Source organism: Primulina tabacum, chromosome 1 (assembly GCF_025594145.1).
Source record: "Primulina tabacum isolate GXHZ01 chromosome 1, ASM2559414v2, whole genome shotgun sequence".
In the NCBI taxonomy this organism is placed as follows: Eukaryota; Viridiplantae; Streptophyta; class Magnoliopsida; order Lamiales; family Gesneriaceae; genus Primulina; species Primulina tabacum.
In genome coordinates, this window is record NC_134550.1 from 57,904,448 (window position 1) to 57,924,356 (window position 19,909).

At 34.4% G+C, this 19,909-nt stretch overlaps 2 protein-coding genes across 4 annotated transcripts; one reads left to right on the top strand and one right to left on the bottom strand.

Annotated features, from left to right (window-relative positions):
- The first annotated feature begins 7,352 nt into the window (after window positions 1-7,352).
- On the top strand, window positions 7,353-10,777 carry LOC142554182 (protein RER1B-like). 3 transcript variants are annotated; one of them, XM_075664860.1, is made up of 4 exons: window positions 7,353-7,513; window positions 8,216-8,582; window positions 9,338-9,518; window positions 9,658-10,777. In XM_075664860.1, the coding sequence occupies exons 2-4, from the start codon at window positions 8,233-8,235 to the stop codon at window positions 9,709-9,711; spliced, it is 585 nt and encodes a 194-aa protein (XP_075520975.1). In that variant the 5' UTR covers window positions 7,353-7,513; window positions 8,216-8,232; the 3' UTR covers window positions 9,712-10,777. The 3 variants fall into 3 exon arrangements, with proteins under 3 accessions (XP_075520975.1, XP_075520988.1, XP_075520982.1); XM_075664873.1 differs by having other exon boundaries at window positions 7,362-7,513; window positions 8,102-8,582; XM_075664867.1 differs by having other exon boundaries at window positions 7,365-7,513; window positions 8,213-8,582.
- Window positions 10,778-16,088: 5,311 nt separating this feature from the next.
- LOC142554204 (uncharacterized) lies at window positions 16,089-19,877 on the bottom strand. The gene is given in 4 exon segments (XM_075664883.1): window positions 16,089-17,247; window positions 17,872-17,985; window positions 17,987-19,181; window positions 19,684-19,877. Coding segments are annotated over 3 exon segments (2,181 nt in total). The 5' UTR covers window positions 19,004-19,181; window positions 19,684-19,877; the 3' UTR covers window positions 16,089-16,197.
- Window positions 19,878-19,909: the final 32 nt, after the last annotated feature.

The window sequence follows — 19,909 nt, forward strand, 5'->3', positions numbered from 1 at the left end:
ATGTATAATTATCATGTGTATTTACATGACATTCATTTATTAAATAACACATTCGATTTATGAGCGTCATTTCATCGATACTCACATAAATATATATATATATATATGTGTGATGAATGTTTATTATATCAAAAGTTGTATAATATAATAAAAGTATGTCTTTTTGTGAGACGATCTCACGAATCTTTATCTGTGAGATAGGTCAACCCTACCGATATTCACAATAAAAAGTAATACTCTTAGCATAAAAAATAATACTTTTTCATTGATAATTCAAATAAGATATTCGTCTCACAAAACACAACTCGTGAGACTGTCTCACACAAGTTTTTACCATATGATAATATATAAATATAATATTTTCCTAAATCATAGCAATCTTGTAAGAAATATATACATCATCTTTTTGCGTTTTCAAAAATTACTTTATCTTCTTTAGAAAGAAAAATCACTACCATTTTATTTTCCAAATCTAGTTTCACATATTTTAACGTAATTATTATCTTAATATAACTATTTCACATATCCCGAAAAAACATTATATTATTATATCTTTTTTAACTTTTTCTTAAAAATAAAATAAAATAAAAACAGGAAAATAACAAGTTGTGTTGTCATTTGAAAGGGACCACGGTCCACATAGGGCATATTGCTTTAAAATGGAATGATAATAATAATAATAAAAATCATACGAGTAGGACAGACAACTTGAAATTCAAATTTGTTTCGCCTAAAAATGCCATTACATTAAATGATGTTCAATCTTGCATTTGTGGTATAATATTTAGAGTATTTATGTTTTTACTATAAATATTTTGTTATTGTTCTCGAATCAATTTAAATATATGTCCTAATATATTGCATTATACTTGATCATTCAAAAAAAAAAAAAAATCCTACAAACCGATCAGACTGTGACAATTCGGTTGGAATTAAAAAAAAACGCAAAACTTCGTCGTATCCCCTAAAATATTACAATGAAGTAAGAAGCAAACATAATATTATGAAATGTAATTAGATTTAATATGACCAATTACATCACAAATCGGGAAAAAAAAGTGTGATTTATGCGTCTCATTTATCCAAACAGGTAGTTAATGCTTTCATTGATATAAGCGGAATAAAAAAAACCAAGGCAAGATACTCTCAATCTAACTGGTGAAGTCGTGATTAATTCGTTTCAAGAGGTATCAGAGCGGATTTTTCTTTTTCTGACACATATTAATGTTTGTCGTGGGAAAACATTAATTTTTAAGTATTTATCAAGTTAATAAATGAATATTTGTTTAAACATGAACCCAAAAGTCTCTGCATAGAATGTTGTGTTGTTGAGAAAAAATAAAACCAACATATATAAAGGTAATTCTAAACAGTTACAGAAAAGGTTTGTGATATGGATATACTGAAACACAAGTCAAAAAAAAAAAAAAATTAAAAAAAAGATGAAAGAAAGAAAAGAAGTGGCATCCAGCCTTTTCTTTAATAAAGAAAGTGTCTTTATTCATGGCATTATTGGTACATCAATGTCCCATACCATACCAAGTTCTGTTGATTAATGTACAGCCAGCCTGGTTGGATATATATAAATTATAATGATCACCAATTTATTCCATCTCCTTATGTACAATTCACTTGTTGGAACTAATATTAATATGATCACTAAGGTAGAAATCATTCATGTGTGGATCTTTTTATATTCGTGTAGTTCAACTGCTGTGTATCAAATAATCAACATTTATTCTTATATTCGAGGTTTGTTATTTTTTTTATGTGAATCCAACCGATATGTGAGACTGAATCTAGATAATTGTATGCGGTTTTGGAGTATCGTGTTTTAAACTTTATATGTAGAGATATGTCATATAATTAAACAACAACTTGTGCAATGAATGGGTTTTAATTCTAGTATTTCCTCGAACTTGTATGAAACTTTTAATTTATTTATTTCGACACGTGAAATATGAATTACAATCGTATAATGTTTTATAATGTTTTATATAATTTGTGGGCAAATAATTCAGTACACCAACCCTCTCGTTAATTGTCGATTGTCGGCTTGCGGTGTGGTGTATGCATGTTATAGTTTAATAGTACACTACAGTTTTATATTTTCACTCAATAAATATATAATATATATGATAATTTTTTTACATCAGATCGTGCGTGTGTAGATTTTTTTTTACATTTTGCTTAGTTATAAAGTAAAAAATATATATTATGGCGAAAGAGTATTTTAGATCTACAAAAGAATTATTATATCATGAGTATGTCTCTTGCGAGACGATCTCACGAATTTTTATCTGTGAGACGGGTCAACCCTACCGATATTCACAATAAAAAGTAACACTCTTAGCATAAAAAATAATATTTTTTTATGAATGACCCAAATAAGAGATCAATCTCACAAAATACGACACGTGAGACCATCTCACACAAATTTTTTCTTTATATGATTTGAAATCTCTGATTTTTTTTTAAAAAAGGAAAATCTATATATATATATATATATATATAAGCAGAGTTTTTGCCAAAAATAGTAATTTCCCGCCAAAATATCATTTCTAAAAAAAGAAAGATTTACATGAATATTGTCACATGTGTACTGCAATAAATGATCACTTCAATTATTGTTAACATTTATTACATCAATTCATTTAATTCAATTTTGAATTCAAATAATTTTTATATTAATTCAAATGTAATTTATGTATTATATGTTTTTTTTTCTCAAATTAAAACTAAACTATATTAAAAATTTTGCATTGATTATATCAATCAATTTAATTAAAAACTGTATAAATAAATTTAAAATACAAATGATTACAATGTTCAGTATCACTCATTAGATAAATCATTCAAAAATAAAATTTTCTATTTTAAGTAATTTCATGCCCAAATTACTTGCTAAAAAAAAATACAATATTTTATTAGTTTATTTAATTTTTCTAAAAATAAAATTGGTTGAGTGTAAAAGTTATCACTACAACAAGGTTTACCAATGAACATTAATTTATCATTTAATAATCATAAATTTTTTTTATCTCAAATACATATTATTTCGAAATTACTTTAATTTGAAAGAATTAATGTAATGCCCGAGAAATTAATTAACGTAATCTGAGATGATTATTGATTATGAATGCATATAATTATAGACGGGCTATTACGAGACCAGATTGGCCAAATCATATGAATGGTGCAATTTTTGGACAGAATCATTGGCGCCCGAGCGGTAGAAAATGACCGCCCGAGCGCCAATGTTCAGTAAGGTAAGCTTTGGGCAGAGGATGTGGCGCCCGGGCGGTAGTCTTTGACCGCCCGAGCGCCAAGGATGAGTGTGGAGGACAGAAACTCCCGCGCCCGGGCGGTATGTTTTAACCGCCCGAGCGGTAAAGATCAACCGCTCGAGCGCGAATCATGCAAAACGAAATCGAGCCACTCGCCTTTCATGCACGAGATGTGTATATACATATATATACATATATCAATTCATTCAGAAGGAAAGGGAGAAACGAGAAAGGAAGCACGAGAAATTCTCCAGAAAATCCTTACGCCTTTATATTTCAATCCGTCCGTCTGATTTCAAATCTGACTTCAGTATTGAGTTCCTATCAACGTAGGCTACAACTGGACGTAAGTTTTGCTACGTTTTGACATGTTTTGAAATTATGCTATTGTCAGAACTGAATAGGATTCATATATGATGTTCTTGTCATGTTAGACATCATAGAATCGCAGTCAGATTGAGAAACAGACTGCTTATGAAATTGTTATGATTTTTGGAATCGATTTGAATGAGAATTCATATCAGATTTGTATGATTATTGAGATTATGACTGGTATCGATATTGATTATGAGTTCTGGTATTATATTTGTGATGTTCGGACTGACGGGGTTATCGAGACTGTATTGTTATACCGTCGAAACATCAGTTAATTGATATTGATCAGATTCAGTAGTGATAGTGATCACATATCGTGATATCGTCGATATGGATTAGATTGTGTCTTGATTCGATATTGATCAGATTATGTTTTGATTGTCTATTGATCAGAACATGCTTTGAATTAAGCGGTATATTGATACTATATCTGTTCGATATTGTTATTACCAGATTGGGAATGGACCGAGATAGAGTCGGGACTTCTTCTTCTTCTGAGCGAGAAGATAAAGGTATAAATTAATGTTGAGTTGGGATTGCACAACTCGAGTGAGGTTTGACTCGAGTTTCCCTAAATCACATACTTTACTTTAATGCATTGATATTTGCATTGAGTTAATTGATATACTTGTTCTCTTGAATTATAGATGACAGGTGTTAGACGAGTAATCTTGAGACAGAAGTGCCGGATAGTGGTGGTATCGCCACGGCACATTGCACGATGTCTCAAGATAGGATATGAACGATAGAGCTATAGTCCATGACGGTTAGGTCAGGATACCGGATGTTGGTTATATCGAGTAAATAGAATTGGAATTCTTCTATTACGGAATTCGATATAGGAACACCATATTTGGTTATATCGTAATTCGATATAGGAACACCATAATTGGTTATATCGTAATTCGATATAGGAACACCATATTTGGTTATATCGAGTAATAGGACCAGAGTTCCTTCTATGACGGAATTCGATATAGGAACACCACATCTGGAAACCGGGATCCCTAGACTAGGATTGAGTCTAGTCTAAAACGTAGAGTCACGAGTTTGAGTGACAGTTATATCGATTGATATTGATGGATGTTGAATTATGTTCCTGATATTGGTACATGCTTAGAATAGAATTTATTCTTGATCTTGAATTATGTTCCGGCTTAGGGTACATGTTTAGAATATGATGTATTCTTGTTATTGATTCATGTCATGATTTTGATATGGGGTATGATTTTCTATTATATGCTTTTATATGATTGCATGTATACATGATTTATACTGGGATATTTATATCTCACCGGAGTTATCCGGCTGTTGTCTTGTTTGTATGTGTGCATGGCAACAGGTGGGTTAGAAGCGGGGTCAGGACAAGAATGAGGCTGGACTAGATAGTGTGGAGATTCGGACTCAGAAGCAACTTAGGATTCAGCACTGACATGTAGTTGAACCTAGTTGGATTATTGTAGATGATACAATAATTGTATGTTTATGTTTAATATGTAATTTGAATGTAATTACATTAAGTTTCCGCTTTGTATTTTTTTAAAAAAATTAGACCCTGTTTATTATAAATGATTTAATATTCCTAAAGACGATTGAAGAATTGATTAGCGTCCGGGTCCCCACAATTAATGCGTTGTAATTTTCTTCCAAAACTATATGTATATTGTATATCTTGAATTGTCTTCTTAAAAATTCAAATAAGAGAGCACAAAAAAATTAAAAGAGATATATTCAAAAGAGTTTCAAATGGACGTTAAATTACTTTCAATAAACATGTATATTACCCTCAATAATCAGAAATGTTTGACATTCAATGCATGCAAGTCGAGATTTCTATAATTTGAAAGAGTTACGTTAATGTATGGTATAATTTTGTCAAAAGCATACAATGTATAATTTTTGTCCCTTGAGATGTCTTATTTGAATTTTAAATTATAAATAATGCAATATTGCATATTATATTAGAAATCAATTTTACTCTATTTATCTTACTAAATTTATCTACTCCAAAATTGAATTCTGAAATGACTCCTCTTTTGAGCACCATATATGAGTTGAATCCTTCCAATATGTGATGTTAATTTAAATTTAGATTTGTTCGTTGTTATGAACTACCTACATATGGAAACAACGAAAACAACGAGACATTAAGTTTGAAATCTGTCTTTCATGGTCGAGAAATAAAAAATATTATTCATCTATTTGTACAAAATTTTAGTTATTACGTATTACTAATGTGACAATTTTCTTCTATATTACAAAGTTCACGGATACATGATAGTATAAAATTTCCCGTAATGGAAGTGATTAAATCAATTCTAAAAAAAGTAAGCATCTTATTAGAATACACGTTATAAATTTTATTGACATTGTTTTGGAATACATAATAAATGTGAATTAAATAACTTTTCTGATTTATGCATAATTTACTTAGGATCGCATGTTTCATTTTTCTTTCAGAATAATAGGCTGTTGTGTATATTATGAAGATATTTTGTAAATAAAATCACAACCCATTTGGATAAAGATATTGATGAAACAATTATTGTTATCATTCAAATGTGTCGAACACGTGTCATGTCACAAAATTGTTTGTGAATGTGGATTTAGACGAAATTACTGAATTTTTAAAAAATTATTTCTCATTAATTTTATTGAATGTGATTTAAAAATATTTTTTATCACATGTTAAAATATTAATATATAACTTCTCGAAAGTTAAAGAATTAAATATGTATTAAGGTTGGTGGCCGACATCAATACACTCTACACAATAAGCATCATGTCATTGCCTTAAACTAACACAATCTAAAATTTTGATATATGATAGTGATTATTAGCCAAAAAAATTAATCGACATGCGTTATATTTAAGAAATTTTTTTAAAATAAATGAAAAATAGTTTTTATTTTTATTTTTTTAATTATATTATTTTTTTCAATTTAAATATCTATTAATTTTTTACTAATTTTTAATAATATCATCCCGTGCATCGCACATGTTAAATACTAGTACCTAAGTTGGTTCGATTCAATGCCTTACCCATGAATACAATTAAACCAGAGTGGGCCAAAAATAATTTGGGCTTAAAAATTCCATTTGGAGACCATAACACACACCCACAATTTTTGTACTAGAATTGTGATAAAGGGCAGTTGATTAACCTTCCATGTCCCCAGAGCATAAATGATTATTTATAAATCATTTGCATCTACACAATAACAAATAAAATAAAATGATTAATAAATTATTAGAATAATAAATGAAATATATATTTATTTAATCATCGTCATATAAATCGAATCAAATAATACTTATTAATAAACTATTTGAATAATAAATTATATATACTTATTTAATCATCGTCATATCAGTCGAATCAAATGACAGTGAAATGAGCTGATGTATCATTTGTTCGATGAGTAGAACATTTTTGTATAATAAAAAGATTAAAAAATATTTAACATTTGAAATTTAGCTTGTCGAGTCTTTATAGAGATCTAATTCAAAAAAAAAAAATCTTATTCAGCATTCTAACAAAATTTAAATATTTTATTAATTAATAAATTTTTTGAGCTAATTTATTTCTAAAATTTAAAGCGGCGACAAAAATAAGAGACATTAGAAAGATGTTTAAAGGTAGTTTTACCTATTGTAGGGGCGTATCTGGAGAAAAAAGAGAATTTCGAGGGTTAAAGTGCAATTGTTTTGAGGAAAATCCGGAATGAGGTTGGGAAAGTGGTTCCCGTATTACAATTTACAAACAAGGAAGTAATGTACCTTAAAGTCGCAGAAAATCAACGATCGTCTCATGTTTCTTGGTTGTTCATTTGGAAACTCCAAGTTTTAAGGTCCGTTGTTTCGAATTATTTTCGCGATATCTTGTTGTTTATTTTTTGCCTGATGTGCTACATGTTGTTACCTCACTAGCTAATTGCATATTGTTTTTCATACTGAAACTAACTTATGATTTTCAGTGCCAATTAGTTAATTTCGAAGACTGTAGGTTAGGGTTTGACTTTCCTCTTGGTACTGGTTTGGATATTCAAATTGATGATGGGAATTTAGGGAGTAGATTACTGGTGGAAAGTGAGAAAAAAATTTATTTGTTAGTAAGCCGTGTTAAAGTTGATCAAGTTAGTTTTAGGGGCATAGCTAGGTATTGGAGTCTTTGAAGTGATTTAATCAATTGGGATTAAGTCGATTCTGGTCGGGAATCTAGACAGATAGTTCGTTAAATTTTGCTAAAATTATTGGACTTTGTTTTTTAGGAATGAATGCTTTCCTTATCCCACTCCACTATCGCGCATAAGAATGGTGCTTTAGTTTTTCTTTGTATGTATGCTAATTTCGATTCCAGTCCTGTACAAATCGAAGAATTTTCTCATCTTGTGAACCCCGAAATTTTTAATGAGCATAATTTTTTACTTATTTATTAGTGCAAAGATGATATGTTTGTGGAGACAGCATCTCAAGTTCCATTTGTTTCATCAGTTTAACGATCCCGGGGCAGTAGATGTCAACAATAAATGTTATTGTGGATTTACTAGCAGGCTAGGCGCTGATTATTATGGAGGCAACTGGAGGTGATGGTGAGTCTCAAATGTCACCACTAGCAAAATGGAAGAATGACTTTTCAAGGGCATTTCAGTATTATTTGGATAGATCAGCTCCTCATATGGGTTATAGGTGGCTGGGAACGCTTGCTGCTGCAGCAATCTATGTCTTACGTGTTTATTATGTGCGGGGCTTTTATATCATCTCATATGGTATAGGAATCTACATCTTAAATTTATTGATCGGGTTTCTGTCTCCTAAAGTTGATCCGGAAATAGAAGCTTTAGATGGAGCGTCTTCGCCAACTAAGGACTCTATTGAATTCAGGCCTTTCATCCGCCGACTGTCTGAATTCAAATTTTGGTGAGATAATTATGGACCATTTCTTGTAGTTGCATGTTTAGAAACACGCATAGGGTTAATCCCTTCAGTATAATATTTTTTTATTTGTTTCAGTGTTGCATGTTCTTTATGGCTCAGTTGACAGTCTAAATACAAGTGTGCAGATCACTTATCAGTTTGTGAGGAGACTTTAATGAGCAAGTTATTTTTTCCCTTGCAGTTTTCTTAATTGGTACCATCTTTCAGTATCTAGAGTACGATTCTACTGGATGTATTATAGCAAGCTGTGATTTATCTAACTGAGAAAGTTTATTTCTGTAAAACTGAAACTTGTGTGCTGGGGAGGAGGTTTTGATATTTCATTGCATGCAAATTGCATACTACGAAGCCAAGAAGTTCGATAACAGTGCTTCATCATATACTTAATGTTTGGCTTGACTGAACTTGTACTTTTATTTTGGTGCTTTAGTTAACGGCTGAAATTTTAAACTCTGTTTGTTCAATGAATAGCTTTTTGATCACATAGAATGAACAAAATGCGGCTCTAAAGAATATGAGGAAAACTAAAACTGTCTTTGATGCACCTTTGATTTTCTTAGTTATAGAATATCTACACCAGCAGTGTCGAGGAAGATAGCGAAAAACTGTATCTTGTCGTAATTGTATAGTCAATTTTATTTCAGCTTTGTGCTAATTTCGCCCGTGCCACTGTTTTGTTTTTTTGGCTTATGAAGCTATTATTTACTCTTTCATTTTATTATGTGTACATATTTCAGGTACGCAATTACAAAAGCGTTTTGTGTGGCCTTTTTCATGACCTTCTTCTCTGCATTCGACGTACCTGTTTTCTGGCCCATTTTATTTCTTTACTGGGTTTTCTTATTTTTCCTGACCACGAAGCGGCTAATTACGCACATGATCAAGCACAGATATGTTCCTTTCAATATTGGAAAGCAGGTGATGACGACTGTTGTTTCACCTGAAAAATTCTTGAAAATTTCTTGTTGTTTTCTTTTCTATCTTTTTTGCTCTTTTGCTTCGTTCTCTTGAAAACAGAAAATAACGACCTCCTTTTCTTCATGCACACATTTGGCAGAGGTACGCTAACACGAAGTCTGATGGAAGTACCAGTAGCTCAAGAAAAGACTGAGGTCGGAAGCAAATTCCTTGATGTTGGAAATGAATCTTGTAAACTATGTAGCTCACAGAACCAATATACGATGTACTGCATCTTGAAGATGTAGTTTTATTTATGATAGTCAAAAGTAAAATGACAAGTTTTTTCACTACAATACTTTGTTTTGTGCATTTAGTCTTTAAAAGTGAAACGATAAGTTCTTGTCCCTACAATGCTCTGTCTTTAGATATTGTTCAAACGAGATTTATTATCATCGTATATAACGTTTTCTAAAGCCTAAGCTGTAGAGAATGCAAGCATTTGTAATGTTCCTGCCTTGCGAAGATTGTCCATTAATAATGTGTATTCTGATTATGTATCGAGTTCTATATGATGTTTGAATTTGTGATTTTTTTCCATATTTTACAATAATGCCCTTGAAAGTAGTTGGTTACGAGTTGGCGGTTTTGTAATATTGCTCTTTTGCTAAACTATTCCCAATTTCCAAAATGAGTTTGAGGGAAGCTTCAAATTTAAACGCCATTAAGCAAAGTTTAAATAAGTTTTTAAGAACATTGCTCCTTACTGTTACTTATCTTCTCATCAATTCTCCATGGGTGAACTTTTAAACCGTGGACCAAGATTATATATCTTATGAGTTCTTGTATCATGCTCATCTCGCTGTTCAAGTTTTCTTTTGTACAATTTACCTGCTCATTAAACTCAAAATCGTCGTCAAAATCAATGCTTGTTTTCCTGGCACCTAGTTGTAGTCTGGTTCATTGATTAGTGTTAAATGATGTTAGTTTCTCATTGATTTCATGTATGTCCAGTGATTATCAATATATACGTTATATGTGCATCAGACCTTGACTTTGCTGGGATATGCAAGACGAATCCTTGTACTTCACACGGTATTGGTGTAACAACTTCCAACTACCGACCACCCTCATTTCAAATTTGCATTGTAAAATATTACTTGACTTGCTTGAGAATGGACGATACACATATTATACTGCTAATCAATTGATGATTGTGATTTAGAAATGTTTGACGCAATATGATAATTGGTTCTCAATCTCGTCCAGCTAGGCAAGATAATGTCTCTCTAACTTCCATTTATTGTATAATAAAATCCTCCATTTGGTACTTCAATTTCGCCAAATATTTCAGTTGACAAATGAATGGAAGAACCTATGTCTTGATCTTATTATTCTGGGCATTTCTCACCATTGTCACTCCTATGCTTATAGGCCTCTCGACTTCTGCTAAACTCAGAGCCAGATTTGATGGTATGGAATTCAGTTTGTACGGGCTCTATTGATTTATGTTGTTGGTTCTATATTTATATGCTCTTTCATTCATCAATCTACATGTTTACAAGAAGTTGAATCCTGCAGGTGAACGAAGGCAAGCGATGAAGGCTTTACTGCCTAGAAGGGCACTTGGGAAAATCAGAGTATCACCAGCACCAGCACCAGCACCAGCACCAGCACCAGCACGCCAGCGCCTGCTGTGGCAAGTGGCTCTCTTGGTGATCCCAAAAATTTTACTTCGTCATGATCATACCATCGTTGGAGAAAAATCCATAAAAGGGCTAGCTATACCCAATAATCAAGTGTCATTTCGATGAAATTCATATTTTTCTTAGAATAGAAATTGGAAACAGCTATGATTGTGAATATGCATACTGATAGAAATCATATGTGGTTTATAGGATGACTAATCTGTTTCATTGTTTTCACATAGCAAGAGTAATTTTTATATTGAAAATCTTTTATTTGAATGAAAATTACTATTCTAAGGAAGGCAGCTAAAGTGAGCTCTCTATCTATACATACAGTACAGCCAAAGTATGGAAGTATTCATGCTCATTTATGATTTACGTGCTTGCTACACGACCTTCTGTTTCTCTTATTTTCTCTCAATATCTCTCTCTCTCTTTCTGAATTTTCTTTTCCTTGGGAACCAATCAAACTAAATAAATTTTCACTATACTTGAATTAATTAATTTGAATCCACGAATTCACCTTTAAATTTAATGTCTTTGATTTGGGAGAGGAAATAACATTAAAAAAATCGAATTAAATCGATATTTTTAAAAATTAATGCTGATTATTAGTTCATCAAAATTATAGTCAAATATCAAATTCATTAAATACGTTAAATGCAGGGATTCAGAGGGTCTGATTTTCAAATGTTTTCTCACTTTCTTAGTGTTTTGAATAAATAAATATATTTCGCTTTATATAAGATCCAGCCATATTACTCAGCCCGGTTCATGAAATGGTAAAAACAAAACTTTCTCTCAGTTGCAACCTCCAATTTTGATTCTCAATTTAAAAGTTTTACCGCACGAGTTGACTCAAAAGTTAATGAGGATAGAGGGGAAAATTTCAACCCGGAATATGTACGTTAGATTCAACGGTTTTGATATACTTGAGGTTGTGAGGTTCATGTCTGAATATATGGACCTCATTATTGTTCTTATTCTAGGATTTTGGAGAATTAGGATTATAAGCTACTGTTGATTAACGGAAATCCCACATAGTATTATTGAAACAAATACATAAAAATCATTATAATATTGTAGAAGTAGCTAGTTGTTTAAGGTGTCAAATGACAAATATATTCGTTCATTTTCTCCATAAAATCCATTTTATTAGGTACAGATACAGCCAGGCACGTAGCCAGAAAAAAAATTTATTCTGGGCTGAATGAATCGATAAACAACATTAAATAATATAAATCAAATATTTAAAAATTCCTTCACGTGAAATTTCCAATAAGTAGGAGACTAGCAGCTTTCATTCTCTTGTTTCTATTTTGGGAGGACGGCTGTAAAAGAAAACCATCAGGAAATGGGCTAATATTGGGCTAAAAATCGGGAAAAAAATTAAAAATACAAGGCTACAATTTAAAAAAAAGAAAACTCAGTCCATATTCCTAATTAGTCACAAAAAAATAGACTGGGCTGGAGCCCACCCCAGCCTTTGGGGTGGCTCCGTCCCTGGATGCAGCAGATGCTTTATCTGATCACTGCGAAATGGATGTTATATACACAATATACATGTTTTTTTGGTTGCATGCACAATCATAATAAGGATCATCACGTCCTTACCACCATTTTTCCAAAGACTAAAGAAGTAGACTCACATTTGGTAGTTGTGAACATTGTAACACATTTCTTGTTCATCGAACATTGATCTCATCATCTTTGCCCCTGGTTTTGCATCCAACTCGGCAACCATGACGCCTAGGCTTCTCCATATCTTCTGTTTCTGAGTCGCTCGGTTCTAAGAAAAGACCTCGGAGACATCTCCTTCTGATCCTGGGCTCGTGCATAACTTTCTCTCCAGTTGTTTTGCTGAATTCTGCCTTTTGTATGTTGCGGACCTTTGTTTTGTCTCTTGACTCGATGTATTCTTTTGGTACATTGGCTAACACCATATGAACTCCGGGATTTCGTTCACTAATGGAACAGTTGAACACCAGAGAGTTATTGATGCTCTGTGCATTGTTGTTCACATAAGTTTCAGCTGGCTGATCTTCTAGTGTTCTTGGATTCTCCATTTTGTTAGCATGCTTGGAATGACTCTCCAAATCCGTGGTTGTATCAGGACTTTCGTTAGGGTCGATCTTGTAGCTTCTGTGAATGTGGATTGGTCCTTCCTGTTCTTGAAGAATCTGACCCCAAATGCATTAGATGCACCACGGTTTTCTCCAGCAAGGGTAATTACACTTACTGGTTTGTCGTGAAAGCCACTTTTCGGATCTCCAATGGCCATTTTACTGACAAAGGTTGAAAGGTCCTCTCTTATTTCTTGGTACAGTGGCATATTTTCTCCTCTTGGTTGATCAGATTGTTCATCGTTTCCGAGAGTCGTGCCTTGTTTCATCTCTTGTTTTTCCACATGCATTGGGTCGGAATCACCCCCGGTATCGAGTTTCTTTGTTGTGTGGGATTCCGAGCCAGATTTTGGAGTCAGAAAACCATTAATTTCCTTCTCTGTCTCTTGCATATTTTCCGTTTTCTTTACTTGCTCTAGTACTACTACCTTCACTTCTTTAGATTCTTCTGGATTGACACTCGATTCTGAGATGGGCTCGCGTTCATCATTTAGATTAGGAGTATCCAGCTTTTGGGATGGCTTCCGGTGCTGTGCAGGGGTTGTCGTAATATCTACATCCGATAAAATAGGAGGCACGACTTCCATCTCGTTGTGTGTGATATTTGTTTCGTTCGTGCTTAGACCACTGGAGTTATGTACGTTGTCATTTTTAATATCTGCCGGCTGTAGTTCAGAGACGTTAGATTTGGAACTGGATCTTTTTGATTGGGAATTAGGCTGAACTCTCTTGATGGATGGAGAGGATGCCAGATTTGGAGAGCGAGAGGTCAAGTGTGACGGGGAACGAGGTAGCGATTTCTTTTTGGGAGTCGGGGGAGTTTGAGAGGCTTTAGGGGGTGGAGATGAACGTGTTTCAGGGGATATACGAGACGGAAACAAAGGTTGGGGAGGTGATCTTGATTGAGATGTCCGACGAGAGGGTGATGCTGGTTGAGACAAGGCTCGGGATTGAGAAGTTGAACGAGATATAGATGAAGTTTGAGGTTCGTCAACAAGGTTAGTTGGGGTTGCATCGTTTGTGGATTGTATAGCCGTTTGCACTTCTCTTGAAGGTGGTGTCACGGGTTCGTCGGTGATGGTTGATGGACCCGGCTCTTGGTTCTCAGGTTCTGATGCAGGTGGAGTCTTGAAGGAGGCAGCGGTTGTGCTGGTGGCGACCGTGGCTGGTTGGCTGTCGGTTGGAGCTTCAATTTTAGGTGAAGGGATACGAGTAGGAATGGATTGTGGTGGTGATGCTGCTGGGCGTGGTGCTATACGTCGTTGTTTTGATGTCCAAAACCGGAATGGAAATGATCTTCGAGCAGCCATAAATGTTCAATGACCAGATAAAGAGAGAAGATGGGTGGTTTTGAATGTATGTTTTGGAAATTGATCGAAATGTGACAAAGGAAATGAGATATCTTATATTCCAACAAATGATATTGTACAACATGCATTCCTTTTGTTCATTTTCCTGCTTCTTTGCCAATACGAGGAACCAGCCTTGCTTGTCCAAGTATTTGGGCTGCTTCGAGGAATTTCTCGTCCAAGGCTACCTCTCCAAATGGACAACGTCAGTCTGAATATTTTGGGTTGAAATTGTGCTTTATTTCATGTTTTATTATCTACTTGCATGATCCCAAAAGATTCTTCACGACTGTTTCAAGGAAAGCATATGTAAGATTTACCGATTTGAAGGTCCTTGAAAAGAAATTTATGAGAGGGATTTAATTAACATAAATACTTTTCATGCCAAATTTACTGTTAAAATAACAAGAGATTCCACTTTCGCACAAGTTCATAAGAAGTTAAGGACATGTTAATCATCTAACACCCATGAATCCAAATAAAAAAAATCAAACCTGGAGGTACAAAGCAGAATACACTACCTGAAACCTAGTACTTCCAAAGCATTTATAATATGTATTGTACTGTTTAACCAACCAAATCTCCTCAAAAACTACTGCCCCATACCACCCACCTTCGTTAGCCCCAAACCTGGATCCCTCACATTCCCCTGAAGATAAACAATCGCATAGCAAGCTATGGAGATCAGCATGCGAAATAATAACCAAATCTTGACTCATAAAATACTAATTGTACACATGGCAAGTAAAATGTCACCATAAAGCATGATGTGAGAGCAACCATATCCACATGGTTCAAATGTAACATATGGATGACAAATGAGATGGACAGACTTCAAATAAAATGCATGTAATCGAAGGGGCTCAAGCAAAACGGATCCAAATAAAAAATCGGTAGAACCAAATTATGGATCAAATATCGAGATATGCATCATCAAAGCCATAAAGTGTGCAGCACTATGACCCGAAAGATCAAGAGGTGAGTATTGCGCTATACCACCTGAACTTCCATCATTTTTATATCTTTTTTAATATCATGTTACTATTATTAAGTTACAGAAAGGATGTTGAATATTCTCAAGGAACACTATGGATTAAGCAAATGCAAATGAACGTAGAGTGTCCAAAAATGACAACATAAAGAGCATGACAGGATGAAAATAAACAATGTGTGTCGTTTTTAAAATTTACATTAAAAAGACAAGTGTGCCTTCGACATCAAGCTCAAGAAATAGACTGCCAAAAAAAAAAGCATGCCAAAACATCTTATGTGTAACTTAGATAATGGATAATGTCGGCACTCGTAATTCTATAACAACAAATAGGAGACTTGCCAACTTGAATATAGGTAACAAATTTGAAGAGCTTTTCACAAAAAAGAAAAAGAAAAAAGAGAGAGAGTGTGTGATTTCAAACAGACAAGGAGATGGTAAAACTTACTAGAGGGACTAGATTGAGGGCAACAAAACTGGAGAATCACCAGCATCCGTAATCATCATTATGCTTTTCTTCAGCAACTTGGATTTTAAAATGGTAGTGACCTATCTGATCGTTTGTCTCCTGCCGAAAGCTTCCTTTTTCACCAAATCCATCTTTAGCTTTTCTGATGGAATAAATCCCCGAGCTTCCATAAATCCACGCATCCTTTGAGCATCTTGGATAAAACCACCAGCACACAATGAACTAATAATCCTCTCAAATTCCTCGTGCCCCAATTGCTCCTTCTTTGACTCCACAACTCCCAAGGTTTGAAGAGCCTTCTTCTGGGACCCAGCTCTGGAGTACATGTCACAAAGGCTTATATGGACTTCAAATGGTGGAGCCTCTCCCAACTCAATAATCTTATCCAGTATCTGTTCAGCTTCATCAATAAGCTGCATTTTGCCCAACCAATCAATCAGAACTGTATAAGTAGAAACCCCAGGCTCAAAGCCACCATTCTCAAGTTCCAATAGAAGATTCAAGGCTTTATCCAATAGATTATTCTTTGCATAGGCTGCTATCATACTAGCAGTGCATCTGTCATCCGGCCTGTGCCCAAGTTTCATCATGTGATCAAAATTATTTCTAGCCTGCTCCGGATCACCGGCTTGCCCAAATGCCTCAACTAGTAGTGTATAGGATTCCAAATTTGGCTGGAAACCAGCAAACTGCATGGAGGTGGAAACATGTTGTGCTCCATTAACGTTACCTTGGTGAGCAAAGGACCGAAGCAAGGCCATATATATTTCTTTTGTGGATTTTATGCCACTAGCTTCCATTTTTTTCATCAATAAATCACCAGATTTAGGATCACCAGCATTTACATGGGCCATGATAATAGAATGGTAGACGTTTGCATCTGGTTGGAATCCACGAGCCCTGAAGCTCTCATATGCTTCTTTGGCTCTCTCAAGATTCCCTGATTTGCTGTACATGTGAACCATAATGGTTGAAGTCAGAACATCAGGAAGAATGCCATTTTTATCCATCTTCTTTAGAATTCTCTCAGCATCTTCCCAGCGATTTTCTCTAGCAAGATCATCGACCAGCTTTGAATAATCATGTATACTAGTTTGAAAGGACTCCTCGTCAAGTACAATTTCTGCAATCTAAGCACACACGTAAAATGTAATCAAGGATCAGAAAGTAGAAAGACCATGCATTCGACCATTAACCATGTTAATATCGACGATACGTGAAAAGCATATATATAGAATGAAAACATGCTTATCCAGTGTACTGCAATAAAAAAACATCATCTTATTCCAAGTTGCACTGATCTAATAGCTAGAATGAAATATTTTAAAGGGTTGACATGATAGGCCATCTAATACATATTCTTTGAGTTCAATTAATTCATGCTGTATCAAATATAATGATCATGCTACAGAGTTGTATGGTATTAACGGTCTCCAATAGAATTAGAGGTTGAAGCATAAAATATCATCTACGCCACAAGAAAGAACATCATTTTATTTTCAACTGCAAGTGAAGTAAACTGAAGTCGCTAACAGGAGGTGAATAATAAACTATAACAGCAAAATCAGAATCCTGATTAGACTAGACAGGACCCGGAGATGTATGAAATCACATCAATGTACACAAAAAAAAGGAACAAAGAACATAAATAGAATCTGAATGACAGATATTCAAATATAAAGAAATATTTGCCGAATTGCACGTCCATGCAGCACTGCAATATAATGTTTCCGGTCCAGACTGAAGTGGCATACCTTAAGGTGCAGACGAGGGTTCTGTTGTTTCAATCTATCAAGAAAATTAATCCAGTCAATCCTCGAAGGCTGGAGAAGGCCAACCCATTCACTTAAAAGAGGAGAAGGATCCTCCTCCCTCTTGTAGCGAAAGAATCCTATCAGTAAGTAATTTGCACTTTCCAGATATTTGTTTGGGATCCTGCGGCCACATAACTTTGCCACTCTCATGAACTTTATCAGCCACCTCAGCCCACTTTTGGTCAGATAAATCAAGTCCATAAATCTTGTACTTTATCTTTCCATGCCTTTTGGGAAGAGTGACGGTTTTTGTTTTATCTCCAGCCACATCATCGGCATATCCGATCCCTTCCTCTCTATCAATATTTTCTTTACCCAAATGATTTTCTTCATGGGATTCTATTTGAGAATGCTCTTCCCGAAGGCGCTCCAAACTCTGATAAAACTCACTTTCTTCCATCTTTTCACGGGCCCATTTAAACCTAAGCTCTCTCAGCATATCTCCCCGAACACCCACTTCACCAGCAAACCTATACATCTCCTTAACTTCCTCTGACTGAAGAAAAACCTTCATCTTCTCCTTTTTCTTTTCTTTCACCATGTCTTGCAGAACCGCATTGCTAACCTCCCACACAGTTCTCCACAAATCCTCACTAAAGTCCAGTGAGGGTGTGGATGCAGCAACCCCAATCATTTGCTCAAGACCACCCTTTTCCATCTCTGATACAACCTTCTCAACAATAATCAACATCATCCCGTCAATTGTCTCCTTGTCACAGTCAGGATAAACTTCATTGACCTTTTGCCGCATCGACCAAGCAAATCTAGACAAGAACTCGTTCATGGATGCATCATTTTCAGACTCACTATCCAGATAACTAAATGATGAATTTAAATTATCTTGTTGGACCGTGTGAATGTGTCTACCATAATTTAAATCATATTTCAGGTATTGAACGCCATGAATGGACGATGAGACACCAAATATTCCAGGAGAACTGAGCAAAGTAGGCGTGGACACAACAGAAGTAACTATAGACCTGTATCCACCAGAGTACAAAGACAAAACTCTACCATTGAGTCTTGATATGCTAATGATTGTTCGCTTAGACAAGAAGTGCCTAAAATTCATGTCTATATTTATCACCGCCCTAAAAAAGAAGCACTAATGTAGATCTATGGCGCCAATCCAAGCCACAACAGAAAATTTTACGATAAATAGAAAATCCCACGACAGACAACACCAAAACCTATTTTAAATAGTTGTTACCACTTGGAAATCAAATGGAGAGGCCAAGATGTCAAATTTCCTGCATTTAAGAGAGACCAAAACATGAAATGAGAAAGAATAACTTATGGAGTACAAGATTCCAAAATTAGACTTCGAAATTTGAATACTTTCACAGTGAATTTCACAAAATAGTTAGCATTCGTAAGCTAAGCAACAAAGTTTCTAAAAATATAAGATCAACACTAGAAAACGAAATGCTAAAAACGCACAAAATTATGCATATAAACTATGTATTAGTTTCATCTTTTAAAAATAAAAACAAGAAGAAATTTTTACGAGAGATATAGAGCCTTTAAGATGGATTCACGAAACACTGTGAGAAGGAATTAAAAATTTTGAAACCCCCACCGCAACCCAATTAGCTTAAACCCTGCTATCTCACAATGCACACACTGGAGCTGTCTAAATGATTCATCCATTTCAGGAGAAGGAATTTTATTTATTAAAAAAACAATACCACGATAACGCCAAAAAAGAGCATCGATTTTTCTAGGAAAAAAGACTAGAGGTTAATGAAATACTTGGAGATAATATAGAGCCACCAATCTACGGAGTTGTCATCCTGGAGTATCCACCTCCAGAAAAGAGTTTAAGCGACAAGTTCGATGTAGGATTCTTGAGACGCGGCGGCGATAGGTGGCGAAGCCAATCGATTAACGAATCGACCGAAATAGACGTAAGGTTTCCGCTGTTGGAAGGGCGAGATTAGTTGACAACGGGCTTACGAGAGGAAATGTTTTATTGAAG

Bases quoted from the DNA above. Each gene is read 5' to 3' on its own strand.
- LOC142554182 (XM_075664860.1), top strand. From the start codon at position 8,233: ATGGAGGCAACTGGAGGTGATGGTGAGTCTCAAATGTCACCACTAGCA. The intron at 8,583-9,337 runs GTGAGATAATTA...TACATATTTCAG, and splicing joins CTGTCTGAATTCAAATTTTG to GTACGCAATTACAAAAGCGT. The intron at 9,519-9,657 runs GTGATGACGACT...CACATTTGGCAG, and splicing joins CTTTCAATATTGGAAAGCAG to AGGTACGCTAACACGAAGTC.